The sequence below is a fragment of the Strigops habroptila genome, chromosome 4 (genome assembly GCF_004027225.2).
Source record: "Strigops habroptila isolate Jane chromosome 4, bStrHab1.2.pri, whole genome shotgun sequence".
NCBI lineage: Eukaryota > Metazoa > Chordata > Aves > Psittaciformes > Psittacidae > Strigops > Strigops habroptila.
In genome coordinates this window covers 48169821-48195260 of record NC_046358.1, presented here as the reverse complement: position 1 = coordinate 48195260, position 25440 = coordinate 48169821, and the positions used below count along the sequence as shown (strand labels likewise).

The following is a 25440-nucleotide window of genomic DNA, read 5'->3' as shown; positions in this document are numbered from 1 at the left end:
TTTGGCAGAATAGCCCTATATTGGGGATCCTTGCCTTATAGTACATGGGCTTTCAGGTTCTTTAAAAAAGTGAGAAGCCATGCCAGAAGGTAAATCTCCTGGAAGCACAAATCTGCCTGTAACTGCTGTGGCAAAAACAGAGGGGAGACAAACCTATGCGCAAACATCTTAATGTGCCTTGTGCAAGGCATAAAGCTACTGTCCTGTTCCATGGCCCTGGAAACCAGCCCCCAGTCATCTTCTGCCAAAGTCAAATAGCAGCTTTGGAGGCAATGTGTATTTTTTACCTTAAAATGACTTGGTGTCTCACAACCTGTTATTTGACTTCAGTTGAAAAAAATGATGGGGTGGTTTCTGCAAACACAAACCAAAGCATGCAGCTTCAAATGGATCCCAGAACCAACTCTGCCTGTATAATTACACTGCCTATATTTAATCCTCAGAAGTGTTTGGCAGATGCTTTAAATTTCAGATATGCAATTTCTTCTGCTCTGAGGCTCGGCTACCCTGTTCTTCCTCTCCCTTGCTTGCAATACATGAAGTCAACTCAATATACTCGGAGGGTACAGGAGTGATCACCGCTCAGTAAGTGCACATCTCTATATATACGCACAGAGATCTCCTGGAGAGATGTGTGTGTGTGTGTGAGCGTGTGCATGCTACATGCAAGACATGCTCTGCCTTTATTTATTTTGGAAAGGGTTTGCTCTGGTTTCGTTGTGCCTTTCTTTAAACGATCTGAAAATCCCCCCATGGGTTCAGGAGAATAAATATGCAAGGCTTGTAATTCTGTTGCAGCTCTCGCTCCCAGCTGATAGGGTGACGTGGAGTTTGGAGGCTCGCAGATTGGCTTTTTGATTTGGCTTCTTGCTGCAGTTGTGCAAACCTCGCTGGCTCCCAGGAACCCGGCTCAGCGCTTTGCCGTGCTCCGTAATGCTGGGAAGCCTGGACCGAGCTCCGATGGTGTGAGAGCGGGAGCGGGGGAAGCCCGGCAGATTCAGTGGCAACCTGGGGTACAATCCATTTTCTCTTCCCCCCTCCCTCGACCCCCGTTCACCTCCGTCCTCCTCCCCCTCCGCCAGACCTCGCTTCCCTCCCCAAACTCCACCGCACGGAGCTGAAGATCAGGGCTGGTGGATTTATCAATATTTTACCTCCACCCCCCACCCCCTTTTCCAGATGCACCTCCCCGCTCACCCTGACAGCTGCAAAAGAGAGCACAGGTTTTGTAGCGAGCAAGGCAACTTGGACTGACATGCAAAGGCGACCCCCCCCCCCGTGCCCGCACACACCGTCGGTGAATCACCGGGCGATGCGATGAGCTCCCGTTAGGAACCGGAAGGATTTGTACTGGGGAGCGAGCGGAGCCCCCACCCCCCCAGCCCGACCCTCCAAAAAAAGTCGGGAAAGCAAGCAGAAGGGTAAGTAAGAGGGTGCTGCCCCTGCTCCGTAGGAGACGCCAGGCTGGCGGTTAAGTTTCCTGCTGTCAAGTGGGGCTTCACGCCTCGCATGGCGATGGCCGGGGGGCGGGGGGCTCTTCCCAGGCTCCTCTCCCGGGCTGGGGAGGGGGGACACACGAAGATTGAATGTTGCCCGGGCGCTGGCAGCTCGCTTCAATGGTCCTGTTTTCCCGGAGCCGCGGCGGCTCCATGCGTGTGTGTATGTGCGCGTGTGTGTACTGCGGGGGGAGGGCGCTGCGGGATGCATGGATGGATAGATAGATGGATGGATGGATGGATGCGCGCCGGGGAGGGGGCGCCGGGCCGGGCGCTGCGAGGCCGGGGCCTGGCGGAGGGAGGGAAGGAGGGAGCGGGCGGTGGGAGCAGCCCTAACCCGCGGGCCCGTGTGCGGCGGCCCCGGGATCCCGCCCGCCGCCGGGCGGGGGTGCCCCGGCGCGGCGCGGCTCGGCTCGGCTCGGCTCGGCTCGGTGCAGCGCGGCGCGGCCCGGCCCGCAGGGATGCCGGGGAGCCCGGGGGGGGGAGGCAGCTCTGCCCGGGGCTGCCGGGCGGGGTGAGCGGCTCTCATGCAGTGCTATAAATTTCCCTTTCCCCCCTCTTTTATTTATTTATTTATTATAATTGTTTTAATTTTCATCTTTTCCCGGGGGGAAGAAGGCGGGGGGGGGGGGGGGGGGCGGCCGGGGCCGCTGTCCCGGGCAGCTGTCGCGCTCCGTCCGCCGGGCCCGGCTTGTTTATCCCGGGTGTCAAATATAGCTGCTGCGCCAGGCTCTGCCCTAAATAGGGCACGGGGCCGGTTGCGGGGCCCCCCGCAGCCCCCGACTGGCGGAGGGGGAGAAACGATACACATGCACGCACGCATACGAGCTGACCTAAATGTTGGGTTATTCCATACTCTTCCTCCCTCCCAGCCTTGCTTCAGGGCTGCTTTTTTTTTTTCCACCTGTGTCTGAAGTATCGATCACCCCATGTGGGAGATGAAACCTTTGCAAGTGTATTTGTTTGGGGTTTTTGGGTTTTAACTGTTATTTTAAAACGTGAGGCTATGGCCATTTCCCCCTTCACCCCCCCCACCCAAGTGGAGCTGTAGTGTAATGGTTGGGTTCCTGGCTCCTCTGTTAGTTTCTGGGCTTGTTCTGGGGATTTCACCCCAGAAATCTGTTTCAGATTTAAGGTGAGACACTGGAGGAGCAGTGGGGATGAGAAGGGGTGCCTTATGCACACCCCCCACTCCTCATGCTTATATGTATGTTCCTTTAATTCCTCACATCTCTTTATAGAGCAAAAGGGTGGTTTTGTTGAGCTGGTTTTTATTTCTGGAGAGGACAGGGCTGGAAGACTTAGGTAACAGTCAGCAGCATCTTCCCATTCAAGAGCACTCATCATCCCGTGCTCCCTGGAGCCTGGCTGGAGGCCCAGGAGAGCAGAGCTGGCTTTGGGGGACTGCTGAGACACAGAGGCCTTGAAGATGCCCTGTAGGTTTGGTGCAGTGGGGAGAGGCATCGCTCCCCCCTGGCAGAAGCATTTCTAGGGAGTCCCTAGTCTTGTGCTGTCCACTGCCATTGCAGGCATTTGTTTACGCTGCTCATGGTTTAGCTGAGACAGTCAGTCATGTTTCGTGCTTATGCGCAGGTTCCTGTGGTCAACTGGAGCAAGACTTGTTTCCTGAGCAGAAGTAGTGATGTTAGAAAAGAGCACATCCTGCTACTGCTGAGGGCTGGCTGGGGAGGAGCAAGGGGCTCTCAGTTCGGCCACGAGTGTACAACGTGACGGCAGTCAGATCTGTTGGCCCCTGTTGTAAATAGAGGGTGTAATATCAACCAGGGTGGAGGAGGAGAGGACTGATGGAGATAGAGAGCCCTACGTAAAAGGTGCAGTACAGCAGTTGTCTTTTTTTTTTCCCCCAAGCCAAATATGAGCCTTGCTTTAGGAGGTGGATGGTTCAACCATTCCCCAAATGCCCAAGGTATGACAGATTGTTGTAATCCCTCTGCTGAGGTCCTGTTGTGAGGGCATTGGAAATGCAGGTAGGCTCCTGGTCTCTGGCACACCTCCAGTGTGCTGCTGGGCACATTGTTTCATCTCCCTGGGTCTCATTTGTGTTGCTAGTGATACGTTTCTACCTGTGTGGGGATTTGGTGAGGACATGGTTTCAATAACTAGTGGGTGACAGGGTGAGAGAAGCAAGACAGATGTGTAGCCGTCTGAATGCCGCTGTGTGTAGCGCTTGTCCTGGCAGAGAGATTGCCCCCTTCCTCTGCACAGCTGCCACTGATAGGATGGCACCTGGGATGGCAGATGCTGTTGCCAGGTGGGATAGTCTTTTCCATCACTCTGGGCAGTGCGGGAAGCATGATCTGCACTGTCTTGAACACCAGCACCCAGAACAGGAGAGCAGATGGGAGCTGAGTGCGGAGCATGGCCTGGGGCACACACCATGCTGTGCCCCATAGGCTGTTGTTGGGCCAGTGTGAGGATGGAAGCTGCCCCATCCCACTGGAACAGACTTTGTTGTGGGGAGTCATGGACAGTTGTTCTGCGTGGTGGTCGAAGGGCACTTCGGCCAGCTTGGTTGGCTTGTAGGAAGGAAAGAGGTACCCAGGGACAAATCCAGCCTCCCTGCTTCCTCTGCCTTCCTCTGAAGCTGGGGGGGCTGAAGTCAGATGAGGCTAGTCTGAGCATGGCAGATGCTACGGTATTGCTGGTTGGACAGGTCGAGGGATTGCTAAGGGCCTGGGCTGACGTGCTGCTGTGTTGTGCCTGATTCACGTGTATCACTGCTCCACAGGGTCCTTCCTGTGACAGGCATCTCCAGCCCCAAGGCAGGGAAGTGCCATAACGGAGTGTGTCAGCACTTTTTGTTACAAACCAAGTTAAGATGTATTCCCTCTGCCAATATTTTCAAGTGAAGCACTATATAGATAAATGGTCTGTCTGTCAGGTTTTTGTTTGCTTGTTTTAAGCAAACAGCATCAGTCTCCTCCCCTAAGCTTCCCCAATGACCAAGTGGCGTTGACAAATAGTTCCTTGTTCTTTGTTGCTGTTATGTTTCACATGCCTTCCGTGTGCTTCAACAGTTAAAAAAAAGGCTTTGATTGCTGGCCAAATTTCCTTTTTTTTTTTTTTTTTTAATCAGGCAGTAATATCTGATTCTGTATTAAAAAAAACCCCACAACCCACAAACCAATGACGGAAATTAAATTACACAGATAAAAACATCTTCTTAATAGGGAGAAAAATATCTCTGAAGCCAGGAAATTGATAGTTGTGATACTCTGTCTACCATCACCCACTGCGTTTAGGTATCGTGGCATAGATTAATACTATTGTTGATTTACTGTTTAGATAATGGGAACTCCTAAAGGCATCAGCCTGGTTGGGGGCCCCAGTTTCAAATGTCTAATAAATTATAGTCTTTGTCCTGGAGATTTTCATGCATTGAGAGCTACACGAGATCATAAGCTGTTCTCAGGGCAACTTTAAAACACCTCTGTGCTGCTGAGCCTGTGGTTCTGCATTTGCTGGTTTCAGTGATGGTGGGGCTGTGGGCTGTAGGGTGAAGAGCTTGCTGTCCTGCTCACCTCCAGGATGAAATCCAGGAACCACCTCATAGCTTCAGTGCTGTGAGGTGGAAATCCAGGAACCTCCTGCAGCTTCAGTGGGCTGCTGCACCCCTTGGGGACTAACATGGTACAGGCAGTGGCTGGCTTCCCTCCTTCCCCCCTGTTCTCTCTGCCTTCATGCTTTAAACAACAGGCTGTGGCTGAGGGCTGTCACGGACGTGTGTGCAAAGTTCGGCACCGTGGCCTCCCAATCTCCCCTCCAGGCAGTTCTGACACAGGGTTTTGCAGGCATACCAAGGCATTAGGTGGCAGGGATGGGTCATGTTATTCTGAAGGTACCACTCCCCTCCCATCTTGTCATGACAGTGTCACAACGAGAAGACCCAGGTGCTGCTGTTCCTGCGGTACAGCATCATAAAGTAATTAGCTCACCCCATAAGACACATTTATAAACAGGTGATCATGCCCCCATGCTCCTTCAACTCTCAGTTTTCTGGTAATTCTGTCTTTAAATCCGCTTGCTGGAGCCTTTGATCACACAGCTGAGCTGTCATTGATGTCTCTGACAGTTGACATCATGGGAGAGAGGGGCGCTTAGGGCTCTTAACATTTCTTTTATGATAGCTTGTTTTCTAATTAAATCCTCCAATGAGGATTTTCCATCATAATAAAACAGGGAGCTTTTCCAGAGCACTTACATTTAGGGAGAAGCTTCTGTTTCCATTCAGCATTTCCATTCAATAGCAGATTATTTCAAGGCTGAAAACCTGGACTTGCTCTGTTTGCTGCCTTCCTCTACTCTGCTGTCTTTTTACCTAAGCCTCCTAACTCAGGACAGCAGCAGAGACAGCCAGGTCAAGAGCAATGAGAAACACTAAATATCCTATGCTGCTGGGCATGTTTTGCAACCAGGGAAGCGCCAAAGGGTTTTAGAAGCTATAGACATGAGACTGCATTGCCAGTGCCCTCTCCTAGGCTGGTACTAGGAGGCTGTCTCAAAGCAAATGGCAGCACTCTCCAGCAGCAACACAGAATACAGTTTTAATCAGAAGAAATGTAATGATGTAGGGATGTACCTATGAGAGGACCCTTGCATCTGACTGCTGAGGTTATGTTGAAGGTGACGTGTCCAGGAGTGAATGGGGGCTTGCAGTGTTGACAGTACCAAGTGCCCTGCTGATGTGTCTGTATGCTGCATGATGGTGAAAGCTGGCTTCCTTCCCCAGGGCCACAGCTTCCCACACCCAAACTGGAGTAATGATCTCTGTGAAGAGGCCGTCCTTTTGCCCTCCATACTGTTTGCTCTCAGGAAAATTGGGTTTGGGGCATTAAGGCCTGGATGTCTTGGTTTACCACCTTGAGGTGGACCTTCTTTGCTGGGAAGTAATATCTTGATGTTGAGCTTAAAGTTCACCTTAATAAGCACCTTTATCCTCTATCCTCTTCCATGGTTTTGGTTGAGATTACTCGGTCACCCTTGAACATGCATGTTGGTTGGGAAAAATGGAGGTGATGTGTCTCTGCCTTTGCGTAGCAGGATGAGGCTGTGAAATGGCCCAGAAGGTGTTGCAGAATTCACTGCTGCAAGAGGCAAACCTGCCCTTCCCATGCTTGTCATATGTACCTTGGTTTCTTCGCACCCTGGCTGCTTGTTCCTGCTCCTGTCCCACGTATGCAGGGTACTGGCATGGAGGCGTGGGTGGGCAGGTGGTGGGTTCAGCTTGCTTTTCAACTAGATTGGTTCCTGGTCCTTCTTCATGGCATAACCATGCAAACAGTTGTGCTAACAAAAAGGAGAGAGCTAGTGAAGAGTGGGAACAAATGACTGGAGGTGGAAAATGTTCAGGTTGGCTTAGGAAGCCCTGCTTCCACCTGTAAAGCTGCTGCCTGATTTGCCTGCAGCAGTTAAGGCTTGGAGTTGGTTCAGCCTTGAAGTCTGCTCTTGATGAGATGGATAGTCCTGAATGCAAATTAGTTGCAAAGAACCTAAGAGTGATGGGTTCTGCAAAGTGCTTCTTAAGCTATTAAGAGGCACAAGAATCAGCAGGAAAAAAAAGATGAAATATTTTTTAATATAAAATCTTCCCAGGAACATGCACAGTGGTTGATCCTGATCTAAAAAAATAAAAATCAAACAGCAAGCCTGGGCCAAGCTGTTTTATAGATGCAACATGCCAAGTGGACTTAGGTTCCTCAAGAAGAGAATAGAATGAGAACTTCCCCTCCGCTCTCAATTCTTTCAAGTCCCTTGAAAGCTTCACACTAGCACTCAGCACTTCATCAACAACAATCTCTCCATGTTGAAGCTTCCAGACTGCATTCCCTGGCAGCGCAAGTGGGAGTGGTGCCAACTGTTTTATTAGGTTTGCACCCACGGAACCCACTAGCAGGGAAGGACCTGACTCCTTGTCCTCACGAGGCCGCAGTGGGCTAAGTTTGTGCTGCTGCCCTGCACTTGCTGAGGGTGCTGCACTTGGTCAGCATGTGGGTCCTAGGGGAGCTGCCTGCCTTGAGGCTAATTGGGGGCCCCTGTGTGATGACCTGGGGACCAAAGTGAGGTGGAGGTCTCAGTGTTGTCTTCAAGGTGCAAGGCAAGATGGGACTTTCTGTGCATGCTTTTCCTTTCCAAAGGATCCTGATGAGGGATGATGGCATGCTGCTGCTTTTGTTTGGGCAGCCCCCTGGTCAAGAGTGAGCCTTTCAAAGCATGGGTTGTAGAAGGCAAGCAGAGGGCATGCAGCTGGAGTTAGATGTGATGGGGTATTCTCCTGGGGAATGGACTAGAGTTTGCCCTGACATGAATTACCACCTGTTCTGACTCTTTAAACACAATTTTTTTCCTTCCATTTTAACCTTCTGGATTAGTTTCAGATTCACTTCTTCTAGTAAATGTTTCCTTTTCTCTAACTTTAATAATCCATCTCCCCAAAGCTGATCTGACAGATGTTTCCCTGTAGTGAGCCTGCGTGCACAGCACTCTTCATGAAACCCTGGCTTCCGTGGGACAATGCAGCACCAGCAGTGACCCTGCTGGTGTCCCAGCTAAAAATAAAGCCCGTTCCTCCTGGCAGTGTCGGGGTTTGCTTTTAAGTAGGTAGGCAGTTTTACCCATCAGCTGTACTGTGCTCTTGTGCCAGGCAGAAGGCACAGCTTAACCTTCAGAGCTCAATGGAGCTGCCTCCCCTCTGGGGAGTTGATCCGGGAGACTGAAGGTGAGAAGATGCTCAGCTGCACTTGGTGCACCTACATCCCTCCCAAAAATTGCTGGCTTGCCCGTTGCCTGTCTAGATCCATCTCCTTGCTACTTCATGCATCCCAGTGAGTCACGACCACCCCTCCTTCCCCCAGATCTGGCCATTTTCCCTCTTCTGCTTTTTCTTCTAAAATATATAGATCTCTTCATGATTCTCTAGTAACTGCCCCAGCTCCCCAATTCCCACAAGTCCATGCCTTCTAGCTTACCAGTCTTCTAGCAGCGTCCCTCATGTGATCAACCCCCCATTTATCCTCTCTGCATGGCTTTCTGCCTGTCTCTCAGGTCCATATGAACTTGGCTGCTGGGACAAAGCAAGAGGTCAGGAAGCAGATGCTCAGTTAAGAAGGGCCTTTCCAGCTTTCACCGTACATGTGCATTAGTGAGTTTCACAAAAACTGATGAGGTTGAAATATGCTCTGGAGCAAGAGGAGGGATGCATCCAGAGGCTGGTGAATCTGTGGATATTTTGACTGTTTCCATGCACATCTATTTTTCCTTTGCTTTGAGTACTTAATTTATTTCTTACAGCATTGAGTTCCACAGGTTGCACAAACGTGTGGCATAGAGTTTAAAAAGTGCTCACTAGATAAAATACCCTGAGTCTGGGAGACTTCTGTTGGTGTTAGCCTTGAACTTCTTTTTGCCTGGTTGACCATTTTTGTCCCTCGGACCAAAGCTGATTTCCCACAGAAGGCTGAGGGAGGGAATGTGGGAGGTGTGAACAGGGATGTGGGAGTTGTGCTTGATTGTGCATGATTCCAAACCTCATCTACTTACGGTTGCAAAAAGAGCATGAGGAGGTGGCATGGTCGTAATTTGCAAGTATCTGCATGGGAGCCAACAGCTGTCAAGCATGGCAGGCTGGCTGCAATCACCTAGGGCATAAGGATGGTGGTCTCTCAGGTGTCAAGTTATTATGCTCTTCATGAGCATAAGATGAACCAGTGGTGCTGGTGGCTTGCTGGCTGGCTGCCCAGCACAGAGGGCCAGCACAGTGCCTGCTGCCTCTTGCTTGGCTGGTCACTGGGAAGGACCACAGGTGCTGTGGGAGGAAGGATCAGGAGAAGCGCCATGGAAGTGTTTGTGTGCATGTGTGTGGGGAGAGCAGAGGGCAGGGACAATGGGCAGAAGAAGGATTATTACTGCAGAGTGGAGGGTTGTTGGGATACGGGGCTCAAATTAATTGAAAACCCATTTTTATTCGTTTGTCTGCTCATTGAGCTCCCACAATAAAATGGATTAATTTTAAGGCTCTATTTGTCTTTGAGAGTGACCATCCTTTTGTCAAAGACCTTTTGTGCTTGTTCTTTTACCCATCTGTGTCACTGAAATGAATGAAATATTACTGGTGGCTCTGCCCGGGGTAACGCTCTCCCTGTCCTACTGCTCTTCACCCACTGGTGTTTGGGGGCTGTTGCTTCTCTTCTGGGCAAAGTGTTTTTCCATCACTTGTGACAGGTTTCCAAGATGACAGGAGTTACTGTTACCAGCGTTGACAGGAAGAGCTGGGTTCAAGGCACCACCACAGAAGTATGGCTGGCAAGGAGAGGCTTTCTGGGCTGAGGGAGCAGGGGATGGGGTGTAAAGTAAGGGTAGAGTACTCCAGTGTAGAGTAAGGGTGTGAAAACAGGTTGTTCATTCCTACTTTAGCTGTTGCTCAAGTCAGCCCTCGACTGAAACTCCCAGCAAGAGAGGAACCTTGCCATTTTCTTGCCTTAGCCTTGTCTTAGGAGAGATTTGGACTTCAAAGCAAGTAGAGCACGTCTCAGTTTTAATCTTCTCTTTGCAGAAGTGGATGGAAAGATAATTTCTACAGAGCCTGAAGGGGGCTTAAGCTCCTCAGTAGAACTGGTGGAGATGCAGGACAACTAGCATCCATATGGAGGCTGTGTCCCTCAGTGGCAGGATAGAGGCTGTCCTCTCTCTGCCTTGGTGGCTTAAATAGACCGTACAGTGGGTGGCTGGGTGGCTGCACAGGATGAGCATGTTATCCAAGCACCTGTGTTAAGCCTGTCATTGTACCTTCAGGATGAGGCACTTGATGATGCTGATCCAAGGTGATACTAGGCAAATGGTGGAGAAGAGTCACTCCAGGTGTTGTTTGCTGGGTTCTGGGGTTGTGGGGGGAAGGAGGATTTTCTCCTTCCCTTGTCTCATTTCAGTGTATCTGGCTGATGTGGTCACCTCCCATGACTCAGCTGCTCCTGTTGGCAGGACTAGTTGTAGCAAATCCATGGCCAGCACGGAGCATTGGGAGGAGGAGGGAACCAGGGCAGGAAGGACAGGAATACGTTTGGTATGGAAGAAGTAGGAAGATGCCTTCCAGCTGATGTATGTGGTGAGAGTTGCAAAGAGGAAGTAGATGAAGCTTTCCTTTTGGAGGTTTATGTTATATGAAATGTTGCCAAAAAGCTCCTCAGGCAGCTCTTCCAGTAAAATAAGCTGGCTCAGCTGACTTGGGCTCATTGGACCTATGCTGATTTACGCCAGAGAAAATCTGGTCCTAAGGATCCTGTCTTGCTTCTCTCTCTCCAGCCTTCAGCTGATGGTATACAGGTTGACTGGGCTGGAAAGATAGTCCTAATTTTTAAGATTACTTTGCGTAAAAGAAGGCTTTTGGAGGGGAGGGTCAAGGGAGGGAAGCTAGTGTAAGTAGTGCCCCGAATTCAATGGAATGCTATTTCTTCCACTTTGGAGATGAACAACAGCACAGTTGTTATGTACTTTGCTAGGAAATTCTTCGGATACACAATGCCCTGCATCCAGTTTTCAAATGCTCCTCACTAGCTTCTAAGTTAAGACTTGCTGACTGCTAGGAATTAGAAGAGTATCATTGCGGGCATAGTAGAAATGACAAGGGAGGAGCCTCATCCTTTTCAGACAAGGAGATTTGTTGTATGCACTGCTCCCAAGCTGGGATATACATATAAGTAATCCTGAGTTTCCGAATCTCCTTGAAGGATCAAGTCACATATTTACCTGGTTGAGCCCTATACCTTCTGGGAGTGGGACCTGTCCAGCGCTCTTGGCAGGAACCGAGAAATAAACCTCATGTCTTTCCTTGGAGAAGACAGCAGTGGCCTCTTGTAGTCATCTGTTTGGTTTTCTGCAGGAATTTTAAATCATGTTTAGGTGTGTAGCGGAAACCCTGTGATTTCAGTGGAGTCAAGGTATCCAAGCAGGTTAAAGAGCTGCTTTGTTAAGCTTCTAACTACCCTGTGAAATCTGGTCCTTTGTGGCTCCTTCTGCAATATAGCTGAGACACGCTGAGACTATGGATGGAGCAGGGGACAAAGTTAGGACTGTTGTAACAGTGAGAGAGAAAGTGCGGGTGTTGTGGCTGACTAGCTCCAGATATATTTCAGATTACTTACCCTTAACAAGACAGAGTGGGGCAGCCAGCCAGCAGCAGACCTGTAGTCGAAACACATACTGAAAGGAAAAAGGTGAATATTCCTGTCAGGTAATGACATAGTGAAGAACAGATCTCCACCTGTCTTCACTATAGAGATCGAAGTGGCATATGGCTTTATACAGTCCACAAGGAAACCCTTCAGAGGGTGGGGGTAGAAGAAATAAAGGTGGGGCAGCAAATAGTCTGAAGACTGCTGGCACTTGCTGTAATTGCCACAGCAGCTCAGCTTCCACTGTTTGTTGTCCATGTCATCTCTGCAATTACCATATGGTAAATATAACTTGAGTCTCTAGCAAATAACAGAGCTAATATTAAGAGAGAATCTGTAAACAAGCTAGTGCATAAATGAACAAAGAGCAATAAACAGCCTGGACTTAGGAAGAATGAATTAATCATGGTAGATGTAAGGCTTTATTTTATTTTAAAGCAGTTGCAGAATTAGCAGCTGAAAAAACACTGAAGGATTAAGATATCTAAATTGTCAATAAGAGATACATGGGCATATGTGTCAGTAAAGGGTGAGAGAGCTGTGTGAGATCTTATTTGACAACTGTATTCAAATGGGTTGATTTACAGGTTTTGGCACCTTCCAAGTGAAGTGGGAGGTATTTTGAGGATAACCCACAGCTCAGTGCATCTCTCATGCCTCCTGCTGTGCTCAGATCTGCAGAAGCAGTGAGCGCGTTACGGTGTATTTCCCTCCTCTCAGCTGAAGGCTCTGACTTTTTGGTTGAAACTCTGGAAATCTCCTGCTTTCGCTCCACACATGCCAGTCAGCACAGCACTCCTCACGCGAGCCCCACCGCACTGGGGACACAGCAAACAGGTGCAAAGACCTTTGAAAGTGAGCAACACAGTGAGCTTCTGTATATCCATCTCGATTTAATCTTTGTAACAGCCCAGTACCTCATGAAAACCTGCTGTGCAGCAGAGCTTAGGGGTGAGACTTTACTGCCCTGGCTCCGCTTCCCTGCTTTAACAAGAGCAGATCTGCTGCTGGTTTCAGTGGGAGAAGGTGGTGAGGCACAGCTCTCCCAGATACCCGTCTGCTTCTGGCTGCCTTGAAGATGGAGAACCAAGATGAGATGAAGATAAATGATTAAGGGGCAGCTTGGACTAATTTATAAAGATTAAAATAAATTTGTGTGCTTTGGCCAAAGAATAACTGTGGAGGAGAACAGCTATTTACAAGTATCTGAAGCATGTAAATCTCAGGCAGGGAGGAGAATGGTTGAGAGTGCTCCAAGGACAGGATAATGAGAACTAGCAGCATAAATTTTCTTAATTTCATCCTAAATATAAGGAAGACAGCTAAAACCTCAGAGATAAATTACATCATGGCAGAGTCTCTGTGGGAAGTTGTGGAAATGCCATCACTTGGGTAATTTAAAACTGGGCTGGACAAAGTACTAGGAGATAATGTTCACAAGTGGAACAATGCAGCAGCGGCCCCTGAGGCATGGACCAGACCACTTCTCTGGCTCTGGTCTAACTAATTCTGAAATTAGTGAAACCTGTGCTAATTGGTCTAAGTGTGAGCTTTTCCTACGTACCCCATTTCTGTGCCTGTCCCAGAGGGGTGTAGAAGTCTTCTGCCTAGCATGGTAAATGACAACCGCTTGTTCTTTGCGGCAGTGGTAAAATGATTCCTGAAGTGTAGCCTTCTCCTCCTCCTCTCCCCTCCCTGTTTTCTGCCCGGTCTCTCACTGCCCCATATGTGCTGGTTCTGCCTCCATTCTCTTTTTTAATATTCTGTTTCTCACTGAGCCAGAAACGAGCCCTTCTGAATAGACTTGTGGAAGGCACATAATTTCTATTGTGTGTGATGTGGCATTTTTGGTAAAAACCATAGTTTTTGCTGTATTAAGGAAAAAAATTAGAACTTTTCCTTTTATTCTTCCTTGGAGGAGAAGTCAAGAAAGAAATGGGCCCATTCTGGAGGATCAGAGCAGCGTGTGCCCCAGCTGCCAGGCTTAGCACCCAGCGTGGCTGACTGATGGCTATCCCAATGAGCCAGCCAGAGAAGGGATTCCTGCCTAGCTACTTGTGTCAAATCCAGCACATCACATGGTTTGTTTTGTTTGACTAAAACGAGTGTTTTCTGTCAGAAAACTTGTATTTTTCTTAACTAATTCTGGATCTAAAGAGCATGAGCTATGACTACAACACTTTTTTCCCTCTTATTTACCACTTAGCCCACCTCTGTGTACAAATAACTGATGGCTGTGCAGCACAAGTGCCCTGTTGACAACAAATCCTAGGGCCTTTGATTGTAGCTGTTGCAGATCTGTCACCACAGTGCTAAAGAAATGTCATGAGTTGCCTCTGTCATCTTTCCTCTAGGATGCTGTGAGTCACTAGGTGATAAGTTGCACTCTGATGGTGGCACCTGAACCAGCAGTATAATATGTCCGTGAAGCAGGAGCAGTAAATAACGCACTGTGTGTGCTGCCATGGGCAGTACATAAAATGTCTTTTACTGACAAGAAGTTTTCCTCACACCGCTGGAATAACTAACTTTCCCTTCCCACCTGTTCCCCAAATAGTGTTTGTTGCTTTTTAAAAACAGCAAGACAGAGAGAGATGAAAGCCAGTGCCTTGAAAGGCTGTAGCAGAGGAGTCACTGCCTGTTGCAAGCCTAGGTGTTGTCAGGTGGCTGTTCCAGGTTGTCTCCATCAGCTGCATGGAGATATGGAAGAGGCAGAGGGGCCACTGAGTGGGTGACCCAGTAACTCCACAAAGGAAGGACTTTTAGCCTCTTCACTGGGCCTTTCACATCATAGGCATAAAATCAAGGGCCGGAAGAATGCACTTGAAAGTATCTGCCTTCTCAATTTGGCGGAAGAATGCACTTGAAAGTATCTGCCTTCTCAATTTGGAACTGTTCAAACTGTGAAGAATGGTGTATTCAGATGTGCACTGTTATTCAAGCACCTAAAGGCTTTAATTGTGTTTAGAAGTACTTCTAAATGCAATAAAAAGACTGGTGCTTGAAGATCTGCATCTAAATGTGCAATGGAGCCTTCCTAGTGACTTCCAAAAGGTCACGGCGGTGACTTCTTGCCAAGTACACGTGTGGTTGCCACCGTAGCACTGCAGTGAGCTCCAGGTCCCATTTGTACACAGGGCGCACTTGTTCTGGTCTCCCATGCGCGGACACTGGACGTGGTTGTCACAAGCAGGCCTGGACATACTACCTGCAATTTTTCACATTCTTTACCGTGAGGGTGACTGAGCACTGGCCCGGGTTTCCTGGAGAGGTTTTGGAGACTCCATCCTTCATCCTCAAATACACTTCAGGTATTCAAAAGCCAACTGGATGTGGTCCTGGGCAGCCACTTGAGCAGGGAGCTTGCACTAGATGACCTCCGGAGGTCCCTGCTGTCTCCTTCTGTGAACTGGCCACTTGAAAGTCCCAGAAAAAATACCAGCGAGATTATGTGATATTCATGAAAAGATAAAAACCTCATCTATATATAATACTGCTTTTTAAGTCAGAGGATAGCCCCTTCTAAACTATATGACAGCCTAAATACCAGGTTTTGTTTTCTGAATGTAAAAAAAGCTACAATTCTGGGGGAAAAATATGAAAAGGGTAATGCTGTCTGTCCCTTAGTCTGAGGAATCTCAGATATATGGATGTGTATGGGGTATGGAAGAGCAAGCGCACCGTGGCTCCCAAGGAAGCTGTGCTAGCCCACACCATAAATAAGAATGGCTCTCAGAGCATGGCTGTGGCCATCTACCAAAGTGTTTCTTTCAGTGTCTGCTACCTGCTCCTTTACATGTCTGTGCACAGAGCGTAAACCGCAGCACCTATATCCATGTATATCTGTGTATCCTGTACAGATATTTTTCATCTGGAGTGAGAGCGAGGAAATAAAATGCCCAGCCAGTCAAGTGAAGCCGGTGCAGTGTTGGAAGGGGACAACTAAGTACAGGCATCTTTATGGGTTAGCTATTTATGACTGCTTCTCCAGGAGCATCATGGATGCTAAAATACAGAAAAAACATCATGGACCAGTTCTCTGAGGCAAGCTGACTGTTTGGAGGTTGCCTGTAGCTGTATTGAGTTTGGAGGTTGCTCTTAGCCATACACAGACTTGTGCTCCATTTAGGTCAGCCCCTGGGGTCAATCACTGAATGTAACTGGATCCCAACACAGCATTTTTATAGGGAATTAGTAGACTTGTTACCTCGATTAGCATTAGAATGGTAGGAACTGCTCAAATTAGTTGAGACAATGGCTTGTAAATACTGAAAGATCTGCTACAAGAGATGGGGTTTTTATGGTAGGTTCTTACATGATCTTGAGAGGGAAAAAAGGCTGCTTTTGACACATACGAAGGGGTTTATTCTGTAGGCAGCTAATTCTGGGTTTTGACGTGTTTACTGTGAAGTGCAAAGCAACAAGCACCTACGGCTCCCTGCCATAACTTTTCCATAGAGCCAGACTGCAGGGACCTGTCATGGCCTAAGGCATGAGTTATGGTGCCTTTTTCCTCATAAAACCTCGGTGGTGGTGCAGTAGTAGGGAGCTAAACTACCTATTGCTGTGCAATAACCTGTGTAACCTCAGCTTGGGGTCCCTGGTTGTACTTATATTGGATAGGCACATGCCATCACTATGGTGGTTTAAGGCCCAGTCTGTGTTTGGAAATTTGCATTTGTCTGACAAAATGCATTTAATTACACTGCTCTGGCTTTTGGCTTGCAGGTAAATTTTAACTTACACGCTGGGTACTACTCTTGGACTGATGAGCAAAGGGCTCAGTAACATTTGAATGGAGATGATTGAAAAATATGCTTTGTTTTGTATTAAATATTTTGTTACACTTTTATTTGGCGGGAGAGAGGAGTGTGAATTAGGTATAATACCTCTTCTGTGAAAACTCAGTTATTTGTGTTCTTTGATAGAAAGGCTATAATTTCAAGTTCTGCTGATGGTTATAAAAAAACCCATGCGCTCAATCAAAAAGCTTGTATGTGCTTTAGGACTAAGGAATGTGAGGCCCTGTTAATAAGCTGAACCTTGTTTCTGACTCCTCCAGCTTCGGAGTGGGGCTTCAAGAGGACACTAATAGCAGAACTGTATCTGCTCTGTTCTGGGACAGGTGCTTGTCAGGTAGACAAAACCCTTGATCTTGAGATGTCTCTCCCTGGCACTTGTGCAGTGCTCGTGTCTGAATGGGGCTCACTCTGTGCTCAGATCTCATCAGCAGCCTTTGTTGGGTAGTCTAGAGTCAGGGGAGGGCGGATGTACGGCCACAGATGTACTCATGTGTCTGATTTATTTGAGGGGTGCGAGGGAGAGGGGGAGGAGAAGGAGGTGCCAGACAACTTAATCCTATTTGCAGGTCAAATCCAAAGTTTTTTTATGATGGTTTAATGGGAATTTTGGCTAAATGTGAAATTAATAGGGATTTAGAGTTTTGCCTTTGGTTTTGTATTTACTGAGGAAAAATCTTGGGAACACCACTGTGTTATGTTGCCTCTTGATTTGATTTCTGGAGATGCATCCTTGGGAAATATCCTTGTATTTAGAGTCATGTGAGCATCTGTATACAAAAAGCTAAATTATAAGGGATTAGAAAAGCCTTCCCAGCTTTCTACCTCGCTATAGGTCTACAGCAGACAAACCATCAGTCTTCTGAAATTCAGCTATTATAAAAGACATAAGGAGCTTGACAGTTGTCTAAAAGTAATTTTCTATTGCAAGCTTAATTTTGACAACCGTGGTCCATGCTACTTTCTGGACTGTCTCCAGAAGTATTTCAAGAACTGATCTCTTTATTTATGGGTTCTGTTTATGGATTTATGGATCATATGGCCATTGTCAACTCTTTTAGAAGAAGGAGCTCCCCCTGCTAGAGTAACTGTTGCACATCTTCCCAGAGCCTCGCTATTTAAAGCTAGCTTATTCTGGTGCAGTGATGCTTGCAGCGTTTTGTCTCTCTCTTGCATAGATTGAATGTTCTGAACTTACTATTGAGCTTAGCCTACGAGGTAGGGGACACTATCTGGTCTCCTCACCAGCAATGCCCTTACTTGCATGCATTCAATACAATAGCAGTGGCAGGGCAGAGGCCCGTGGGAGAAAATTATGTCTGATAGCAAAGAATTAGTGGAAATGATGATCCTCATGGTATAAAGGCGAAGATCAACCCATGCCAAATGAAATTCCACCGTTGCTGCAGCCTGCTCTCCTGTTGTTTGCATCCCGCAGGGCCAGGGCAGTGACGTTGCTGGAATGACACCTCTCTGTGCCAGATGTGGATGTGTTTTGTTGCACTGGCATCAGAGGAGTGACACCTCCTCCTAGGTGACTAGCAGTGACTCAGGACTGTGCTGCAAGCCCGCCTGGTGGCTCAGAGTGGGACTTGCGCTGAAGGGTGGCTCTTGTCACAGTTAGCACAGTTGCTGCTGCTTAAAGGAGAGGTAGAGGACATACCTGCTTCACTCTGGGCAGGCCAGAACTATGTAGATCCCCTCCAGTAATTTCTGGACTGAGTTTAGTAGGTATATCTGAGGGAAAACTTGCAGCTTGTATAAGCAACCTTGCTGACCTAGAGCTACAGAGTGAGTTTTAACTCTTCCATCCTCTGTCATCTGAATGTTAAAACTGTTACTGCAATGTTTTATTAACAGCAGTTTTAAAATGTAACAGTTTTATTCTATGTTGTAAAGCACTTTTGCACCAGTTCCCCAGAGGGGAATGACAGTAAGAATGCTTCACTGTTTTTCAGATTGGTAAGGTTAATGCTTTTCATGTTAATGAACACATATTGAGATTTTATTAGACAGTGCATCTGTGGGCAAAGTTCCTGTTGATCTCACTGGGGAGTTTTACCTGTGTCAAAGAATTGCAGGATCAGGTCATTGTTGTACCACTTTAGAAAATGATTGTGGCCTCCGCTTAATGTTAAAATGTTTGTCAAAGCAATCGAAAAACAGTGAAGAAACATATTCCCAAATTCTGAGATTTTAGTCTACGACCCATTGCCTGAGTTTGGAGGTCCTAACACATAAACAGAGGCTACCCTGGTAAAGGTTGTTTTTGAAATAATACATTATTAGTTTGAGAAATAATAGTAAAATTACCCTCTGCTTAAAATCAAATTAAAAATTTAAGAAGGACTGGCAAAGTCCTGGAGTGTATTGGGGAAAGGCTAGAATAGAAACCATCATGGCATTACAGAACGTAGACAGATAGTGTTAATTACAGAAGGTGGTTGTCCCACAGAGAAGGAGGTTGGTGGTAGCAGTGATTTATTTCAGAGGGCAGTTTAGTCATTGTACTATTCCTAGACAAGGCTCTGAATTTAAGTGATACTTGACTCTTAAGTCATTTTTGAAACCAAATTTAGGTGCTTGAGTCACGTAGATGTTTTTGAAATTACTTCTGTCTTTCTGTCAGCCGTTTCTGCATGGCTGATCTTGGAAGACACAACACTTACTGGCTGCTTTACAGTTAAGTAGGAGCTGGGAGCTGGAAGTGTCAAGAAGTTGGTGGATACCTGCCAGCAATTGCAGTACAGATAAGGATGATCTGATGTGCCTGGGGTGTTTTGGAGCTGCTGTGCTTGTGCAGTTGGTCTCTGTGTACACCTTGAGTCAGAGGCACCTGGAACGTGTCAACTTCACTGTGCATCTGCACACATCTACCTTGCAGCCCAAAGATCTTGGCCTTGCTGCTCATCATTATTCTGCACATGTTCATGGCCCTTCCTCAGGGATTTCCCACCATCCCACAGCCAGAATGCTAGAGCTGGGGTTGGCTAATAGCCCTCACTGGGTTTAGGGGCTCAGTTAGGCACTGGGGCTATCGTAGACAGGCAGATGAGTAGGCATTGGAGAGAGAAGGTAAGTGGGCTAACGCGGAGAATCTTGCTCTTCTGAATTAGTCCAGGTAGCATGAAGAAGTGTATTGCTTTTTCATATCAAGGGTGTCAGATATGGATTTGTGATCCTGATACTGCATAATCAATTCTCTCCCCTCTGCTATGCTTTGTCAGGAGCTGTTTTGTTCATTTTGTTCATTTGCAGTCTTTGTTCATGCTTTCCTTCCTGTTTTGCTTGTCTTTATAGATTTTTATCTGAAAGTTGAAAATGTTTTTGTTGCTATCAGGAAGATTGCACCCGCTTTTGGAAAGAGGCAAGCGACACAACATGATAATAAAATAGCCATTCAAGATGCATTTGTTAATGCTGATAACATGAAAATGTTGCCTGGAATATTTACAGTGCAAGGGAGAGGGAAGGAACCTCTTCAAGTGTTTGGGGTCCAGTTCATTTCTTTGAACTGCTGCCATCTGAATGTTAGGCGTCTGCTGTAAACTGGCTGACTGGGCACCCTCTTGAGACCACGGAGAGAGATGGGAAGGGACAAAATCCCTTCTGGAGATGTGTGTCTTAAATACATCTTTTGGGTCAGAACAGGGTGGGACAGGAAGGATCATCCCCTGGAAACGACTGTCTTTCCTCTGACAAAGGGAGCCGAGGTGACTTCATTTGACTTACTGCCCAAGATTGAGGTACAGTAGGGGAAACGAATCCCAGCCCTACTGATCTGGCAGTACAAACCTCAGTGAAAGTCAGTGGGAGTTAAGACTCTTGAACCTTCCAAGTGCTGTAGATAATGCCACTATTAAGTTTGATGTTTCCTGTGAGATACTTGGCTGTGTCTGGACTCAGAAACGTGATTTGTTAGTTTAAGCCTGAGACCAGATTCTTCCAAAGGCCTGGTACAAAGGGAGGAGAACAGTGTGATCCATGACACTGTGGTGCAAGCCCTACAGCAATGTAGTCCGTAAGTAATAGAAGGCATTATTGGACAGTAATATGCCCAACCTGCGTGATACAATGACCAGCTCTTTTGGTTTTGCATGGTATTTTATGTTAGAGATTAGTTTCATTTTAGAGGGTATTTGAAAATATATCAATTTCTTAGGGATGCAGAGGGAATGTTGGGTACGTGAATTTTGCTCTGTCTTTTGGGTTCATGAGCACAGCTTTTTCTAACTGTGGAGGTTTTGCAGGTTTCTGTGACAATTTAAAAGGATTGTTGATGTAAAATCTGATCGTCCAGATCACAATGGAAAGGCTGGTGAAAAATGGCCTTTGGCACTTTGTTTTGCTCAAGAGTCCTCTGCCCTGTTTCTGGGCTGACATCTTTACCTCTTAACATGGAGACCCTGTACCTCGGAAGCTTAGGGGAGCCCTAGGACCCTTCTGGAGACTCTGCAGCCCATTAAGAGGGGATGGCTGTGGGGATGGTTTGGCCACTAAGTTACTCCGTAATTTGTAACTGAATTATGTCCTACAAATGGACTTAATTTGGAGATTGCTCACTGGCCTTAAATGGTGCTTCTTATGCTGCAAGTGATTCCTTGACTTGTCTTATCCCCTGGGTGGTGAGATAGGGGAGTCTTTAGATTTGGTTTCTTGTGCTGAGTTGAAGTGCTATGTGCTGGGGAACACCATAGCTTCATTAGTTGAGTGGCAGCTGAGCACTCAGTACTCCTATTGAACATGTTGTAGGTCAAGAGTGGGCTATTATATATATCCACTTTTCACTGAGTTACTTTTCTAGCAATTGATTTTCATCTGCAGGGCATGTAAAAGTTGCAGTTTGCTAGAGTCCCTGCTAAATACCTTCTTCAAAGTAACAGAGAGACAACGCATGCATCTCTACCAGTACTCTTCAGTGGTGAGATACTGAAGAGCGTTTGGGTAAATGTTGCATTTTCCTTTTCTCTCATGCTTCCCTCCCCCCTCTCTGTTTTGTTTGTTTCAGGTTCTCGGCCCTTTTGGATCTACACAGTGGAAGTTGCATCTTGTGTATGGCGTGGTTAAGCTTGCAGCCTGTCACCTCGGCCTTCCTCCATTTTGGGCTGGTTACTTTTGTGCTGTTTTTGCATGGTTTGCAGGTGGATGCTGGCCTGACGGGAGACTCAACCAGTTCAGTACAAAACAGCTCGTGTTCAGGATCTTTTGACTGCAAGGAAGGTGTTATCCTGCCAATATGGTACCCAGAAAACCCATCCCTTGGGGACAAAATTGCCCGTGTTATCGTATACTTTGTAGCACTGATCTACATGTTCCTTGGAGTCTCCATCATTGCAGATCGTTTCATGGCATCTATAGAGGTCATTACATCACAAGAAAAAGAAATCACAATTAAGAAACCCAATGGAGAAACCACGACGACCACCATCAGGATTTGGAATGAAACTGTTTCCAACTTGACCCTCATGGCTCTGGGCTCCTCTGCTCCTGAGATCCTTCTGTCTCTGATAGAAGTGTGTGGGCATGGATTCATAGCTGGAGACCTGGGACCATCTACAATTGTTGGCAGCGCTGCTTTCAATATGTTTATCATCATTGCCATCTGTGTCTATGTGATCCCTGATGGGGAAACCAGAAAGATAAAACACCTGAGGGTTTTCTTTGTCACAGCTGCTTGGAGCATCTTTGCTTACATCTGGTTGTACATGATCCTTGCTGTCTTCTCTCCAGGTGTGGTTCAGGTCTGGGAAGGTCTGCTCACACTTTTCTTCTTTCCACTTTGTGTCCTTCTGGCTTGGGTAGCAGATAGACGTCTGCTTTTCTACAAGTATATGCACAAAAAGTACCGTACTGACAAGCACAGGGGCATTATCATAGAATCAGAAGGTGATCACCCTAAGGGAATTGAGATGGATGGCAAGATGATGAACTCCCACTTTCTAGATGGAAACTTAGTGACTGTGGAGGGGAAGGAGGTAGATGAATCTCGCAAAGAGATGATCCGTATCCTTAAGGACCTGAAGCAAAAGCACCCAGAAAAGGACTTGGACCAGCTGGTAGAGATGGCTAACTACTATGCCTTGTCTCATCAGCAAAAGAGCAGAGCCTTTTATCGCATTCAAGCTACCAGAATGATGACAGGAGCTGGCAATATTCTGAAGAAGCATGCAGCTGAGCAAGCCAAGAAGAGCACCAGCTTGCATGAGGTGCAGCCAGATGAACCTGAGGAATTCATCTCAAAGATTTATTTTGACCCATGCTCCTACCAGTGTCTTGAGAACTGTGGTGCTGTTCTTCTGACAGTGGTGCGGAAAGGAGGGGACATGTCGAAGACCATCTATGTGGACTATAAAACAGAGGATGGCTCTGCCAATGCTGGTGCTGACTATGAGTTCACAGAGGGGACTGTTGTCTTGAAATCAGGGGAGACCCAGAAGGAGTTCTCGGTGGGAATTATTGATGATGACATCTTTGAAGAAGATGAGCATTTCTTTGTGCGGCTCAGTAACCTCCGTGTGGTGGAGACTGAGGAACCTCCAGAGCTCAGTAACTCCCCATACCCAAAGGCCATATTGGCTTCTCCTTGTGTGGCCACAGTGACTATACTGGATGATGACCATGCTGGCATCTTCACATTTGAATGTGATGTTATACACGTCAGTGAGAGCATTGGTGTGATGGAAGTCAAAGTCCTAAGGACATCAGGTGCTCGGGGTACAGTTATAGTGCCATTTAGAACAGTAGAAGGGACAGCGAAAGGAGGTGGAGAAGACTTTGAAGACACCTATGGGGAGTTGGAGTTCAAGAATGATGAAACTGTGTAAGTACCCCATTCATTTCTGTTCCTGGGTCTAGTTTTGGTGTTTAACCCCACATTTTGCATCCATTACAGGTGAATGCTGACAAGGGACAGGCTCCTTTCTTCAGCTTTCCATCAGTTTTCCTACTTAACTCTTTCAGGCAAGAACCGACAGCAGGATTTAAGAGCTCAAAGCTCTTGTCCCTTCCCTCTTGGGAATGACAAAGTAAGGCTTAGAAATAGTGGGGGGTCGAGGGAACAGGAGGAAAATATATAATTCTCTGAGGTCCTGTACTAAACCTAAGGGTTAGTGAAGAGCTAAGGTAGAGAGAGAATTAAAAGGGCAAGCTTTTACCTGCTGGGCAAATACGGGAAAGCCTCTTTTTGAACACCAGACATAGAGCACACAGGAATTTATTGCAATCCCTAGATGAAAAGTTGACAACAGTTATTCCCAGGCAAGCAAGAGCTGCTCAGAAGAAATTGGGGCTTTATTTTCACAGGAGCAATACATCATACCTGTGTCCCTAGGCTGCCTGTGCAACTTGCAGGTCTGCGTGGCAGCTAATTCACAGCATAGGCACAGCTGCAAGCTATTCTGCTGGACTTGTGAAATCCTTCCAGCCGTTATGTCCCTATGGTCTACCCATATTCTCCACATCACCGTCTCTATGATCTCTATATGTCTGTTCTTTTACTACCTGTGGTTTTTCCCCTGGTAAAATACCATGGCAATTGGGAATAATGGTCTAAAGCACTGCAGCTCACAGCCTGTCCATGTGCCTCCATGACCCAGTGTTTTCATACAGAATAAAGAAGGGAAGCAGAATAGCCTGCACCATCCTGTCAATTCAGCTCTTTTATTGCTTACAAAATAGCTGATATGAAGGTAGGAAGTAATAAAGACCAGAGAGGCGATAATGTCTAATTGCTTTAAGTACCTGCTGTTTAACATCAGTGAGGAATGAGAAAAATCCCTTAGCTGAGTAGGCAGAGGGGTGTGAGCCTGGTGCTAAAACTCCCTAGTGTTAAGTGCCTAGGTTCCTCTTGTTAACACCTAATCACTTGAGCCATCAAAGGAAGAATTGAGCAGACTTGCAAGTGGCATCAGAGAAAGGAAATCTTTGTACCAAGCCTCTCAGTACAGTACCCAAAAGGATGTTAATGTATTAAATGCTATGGAGTAGGGATCCCCTGTTTCGATAGCACCTTCTGCCTTAGCCCACTAAACTATTTAATCCAGCTAATATCCACAGTCTTGATGCTTAATTATAAGTATGTGTTCTTCTTATTTAAGGAAGAGGAGCTCTTGGTTGGTTGGCTTCAGCCACTAACAGAGATGGAAGAAGATCAGCTGTCCTCATCTGTCCTTTTCAGGGAGATAGGCCGTGCAGGTTAGTCTCCTTAATTGAGCCACAAGCTGACTTCTCTAGAGAAAGTGAAGAAGAATGTTAGATGTGTGGTTCTAGTCTCCTATGAGCAGACTGTCTAAAATATAATGGCTACTACCTTGCTTCAGCCAGGTCTTGAAAAAAGAGACTTTTCTTTCTTGAACAAGACCCATCAATGAAGGGTGAGCAGGTTTGGGTTACCAGAGAATAAGCTCATGAGCCATCTTCCTCCAAAACGTACTCCCTTTCTTCCAGCTGGTGGAAGTCTTTTTGTCACATGAGTTGCTCACATGAGTTAAAACAAATCATATTCAGCAGAACCATGTGCATCCTTCTGGGACAGACTAATGAAAATGAAAGCAGTCCAGAAAACAAGTATGAGTAGGTTGCTTAACACTGTGGTTTGTGACCTACAGAAGATGTCCTAGAGCACAAATGAGACATTTGTGATGTACTTAAAATTGTGCCCACGCCTAATGAATTAATGTGACTTACACTTCTGCATCAGAAGACCGCTGGGAACAAAGCCTGCTAGCCATAGTGGTTATGGAGACCATGTGGCTAGCAAGGATTAATTTCCTTTGAAGCTAGAATTAGTGTAGCTGGCTCAACACAGCACTTAAACTAATAATCCTAACAAGGAGGGAGATCATGTCAGCCAGCGGGTTTCATTTTAAATCTCCAAGTCTTCTGGGAATGGAGTTTTGGGCTGGAAACAGGTGAGGGTAGTTTTCAGTAATCAGCCCCTTTAAAATCAGGCCTTTAAATTCA

General features: G+C 46.9%; 1 protein-coding gene across 9 annotated transcripts in view; it reads left to right on the top strand.

Annotated features, from left to right (window-relative positions):
• The first annotated feature begins 901 nt into the window (after window positions 1–901).
• Window positions 902–25440, top strand: part of SLC8A3 (solute carrier family 8 member A3) — a 113437-nt gene continuing 88898 nt past the window's right edge. For 6 of the 9 annotated variants that reach the window (XM_030484397.1, XM_030484393.1, XM_030484396.1 and 3 more), the window contains exons 1-2: window positions 902–1421; window positions 21488–23299. In XM_030484397.1, coding sequence (XP_030340257.1) covers window positions 21534–23299 — 1766 coding nt within the window. In that variant the 5' untranslated portion in view covers window positions 902–1421; window positions 21488–21533. Of the gene's footprint in view, window positions 1422–1561; window positions 1660–21487; window positions 23300–25440 lie in introns of those variants that run through there. The other 3 variants (XM_030484392.1, XM_030484390.1, XM_030484391.1) reach the window with 3 other exon arrangements.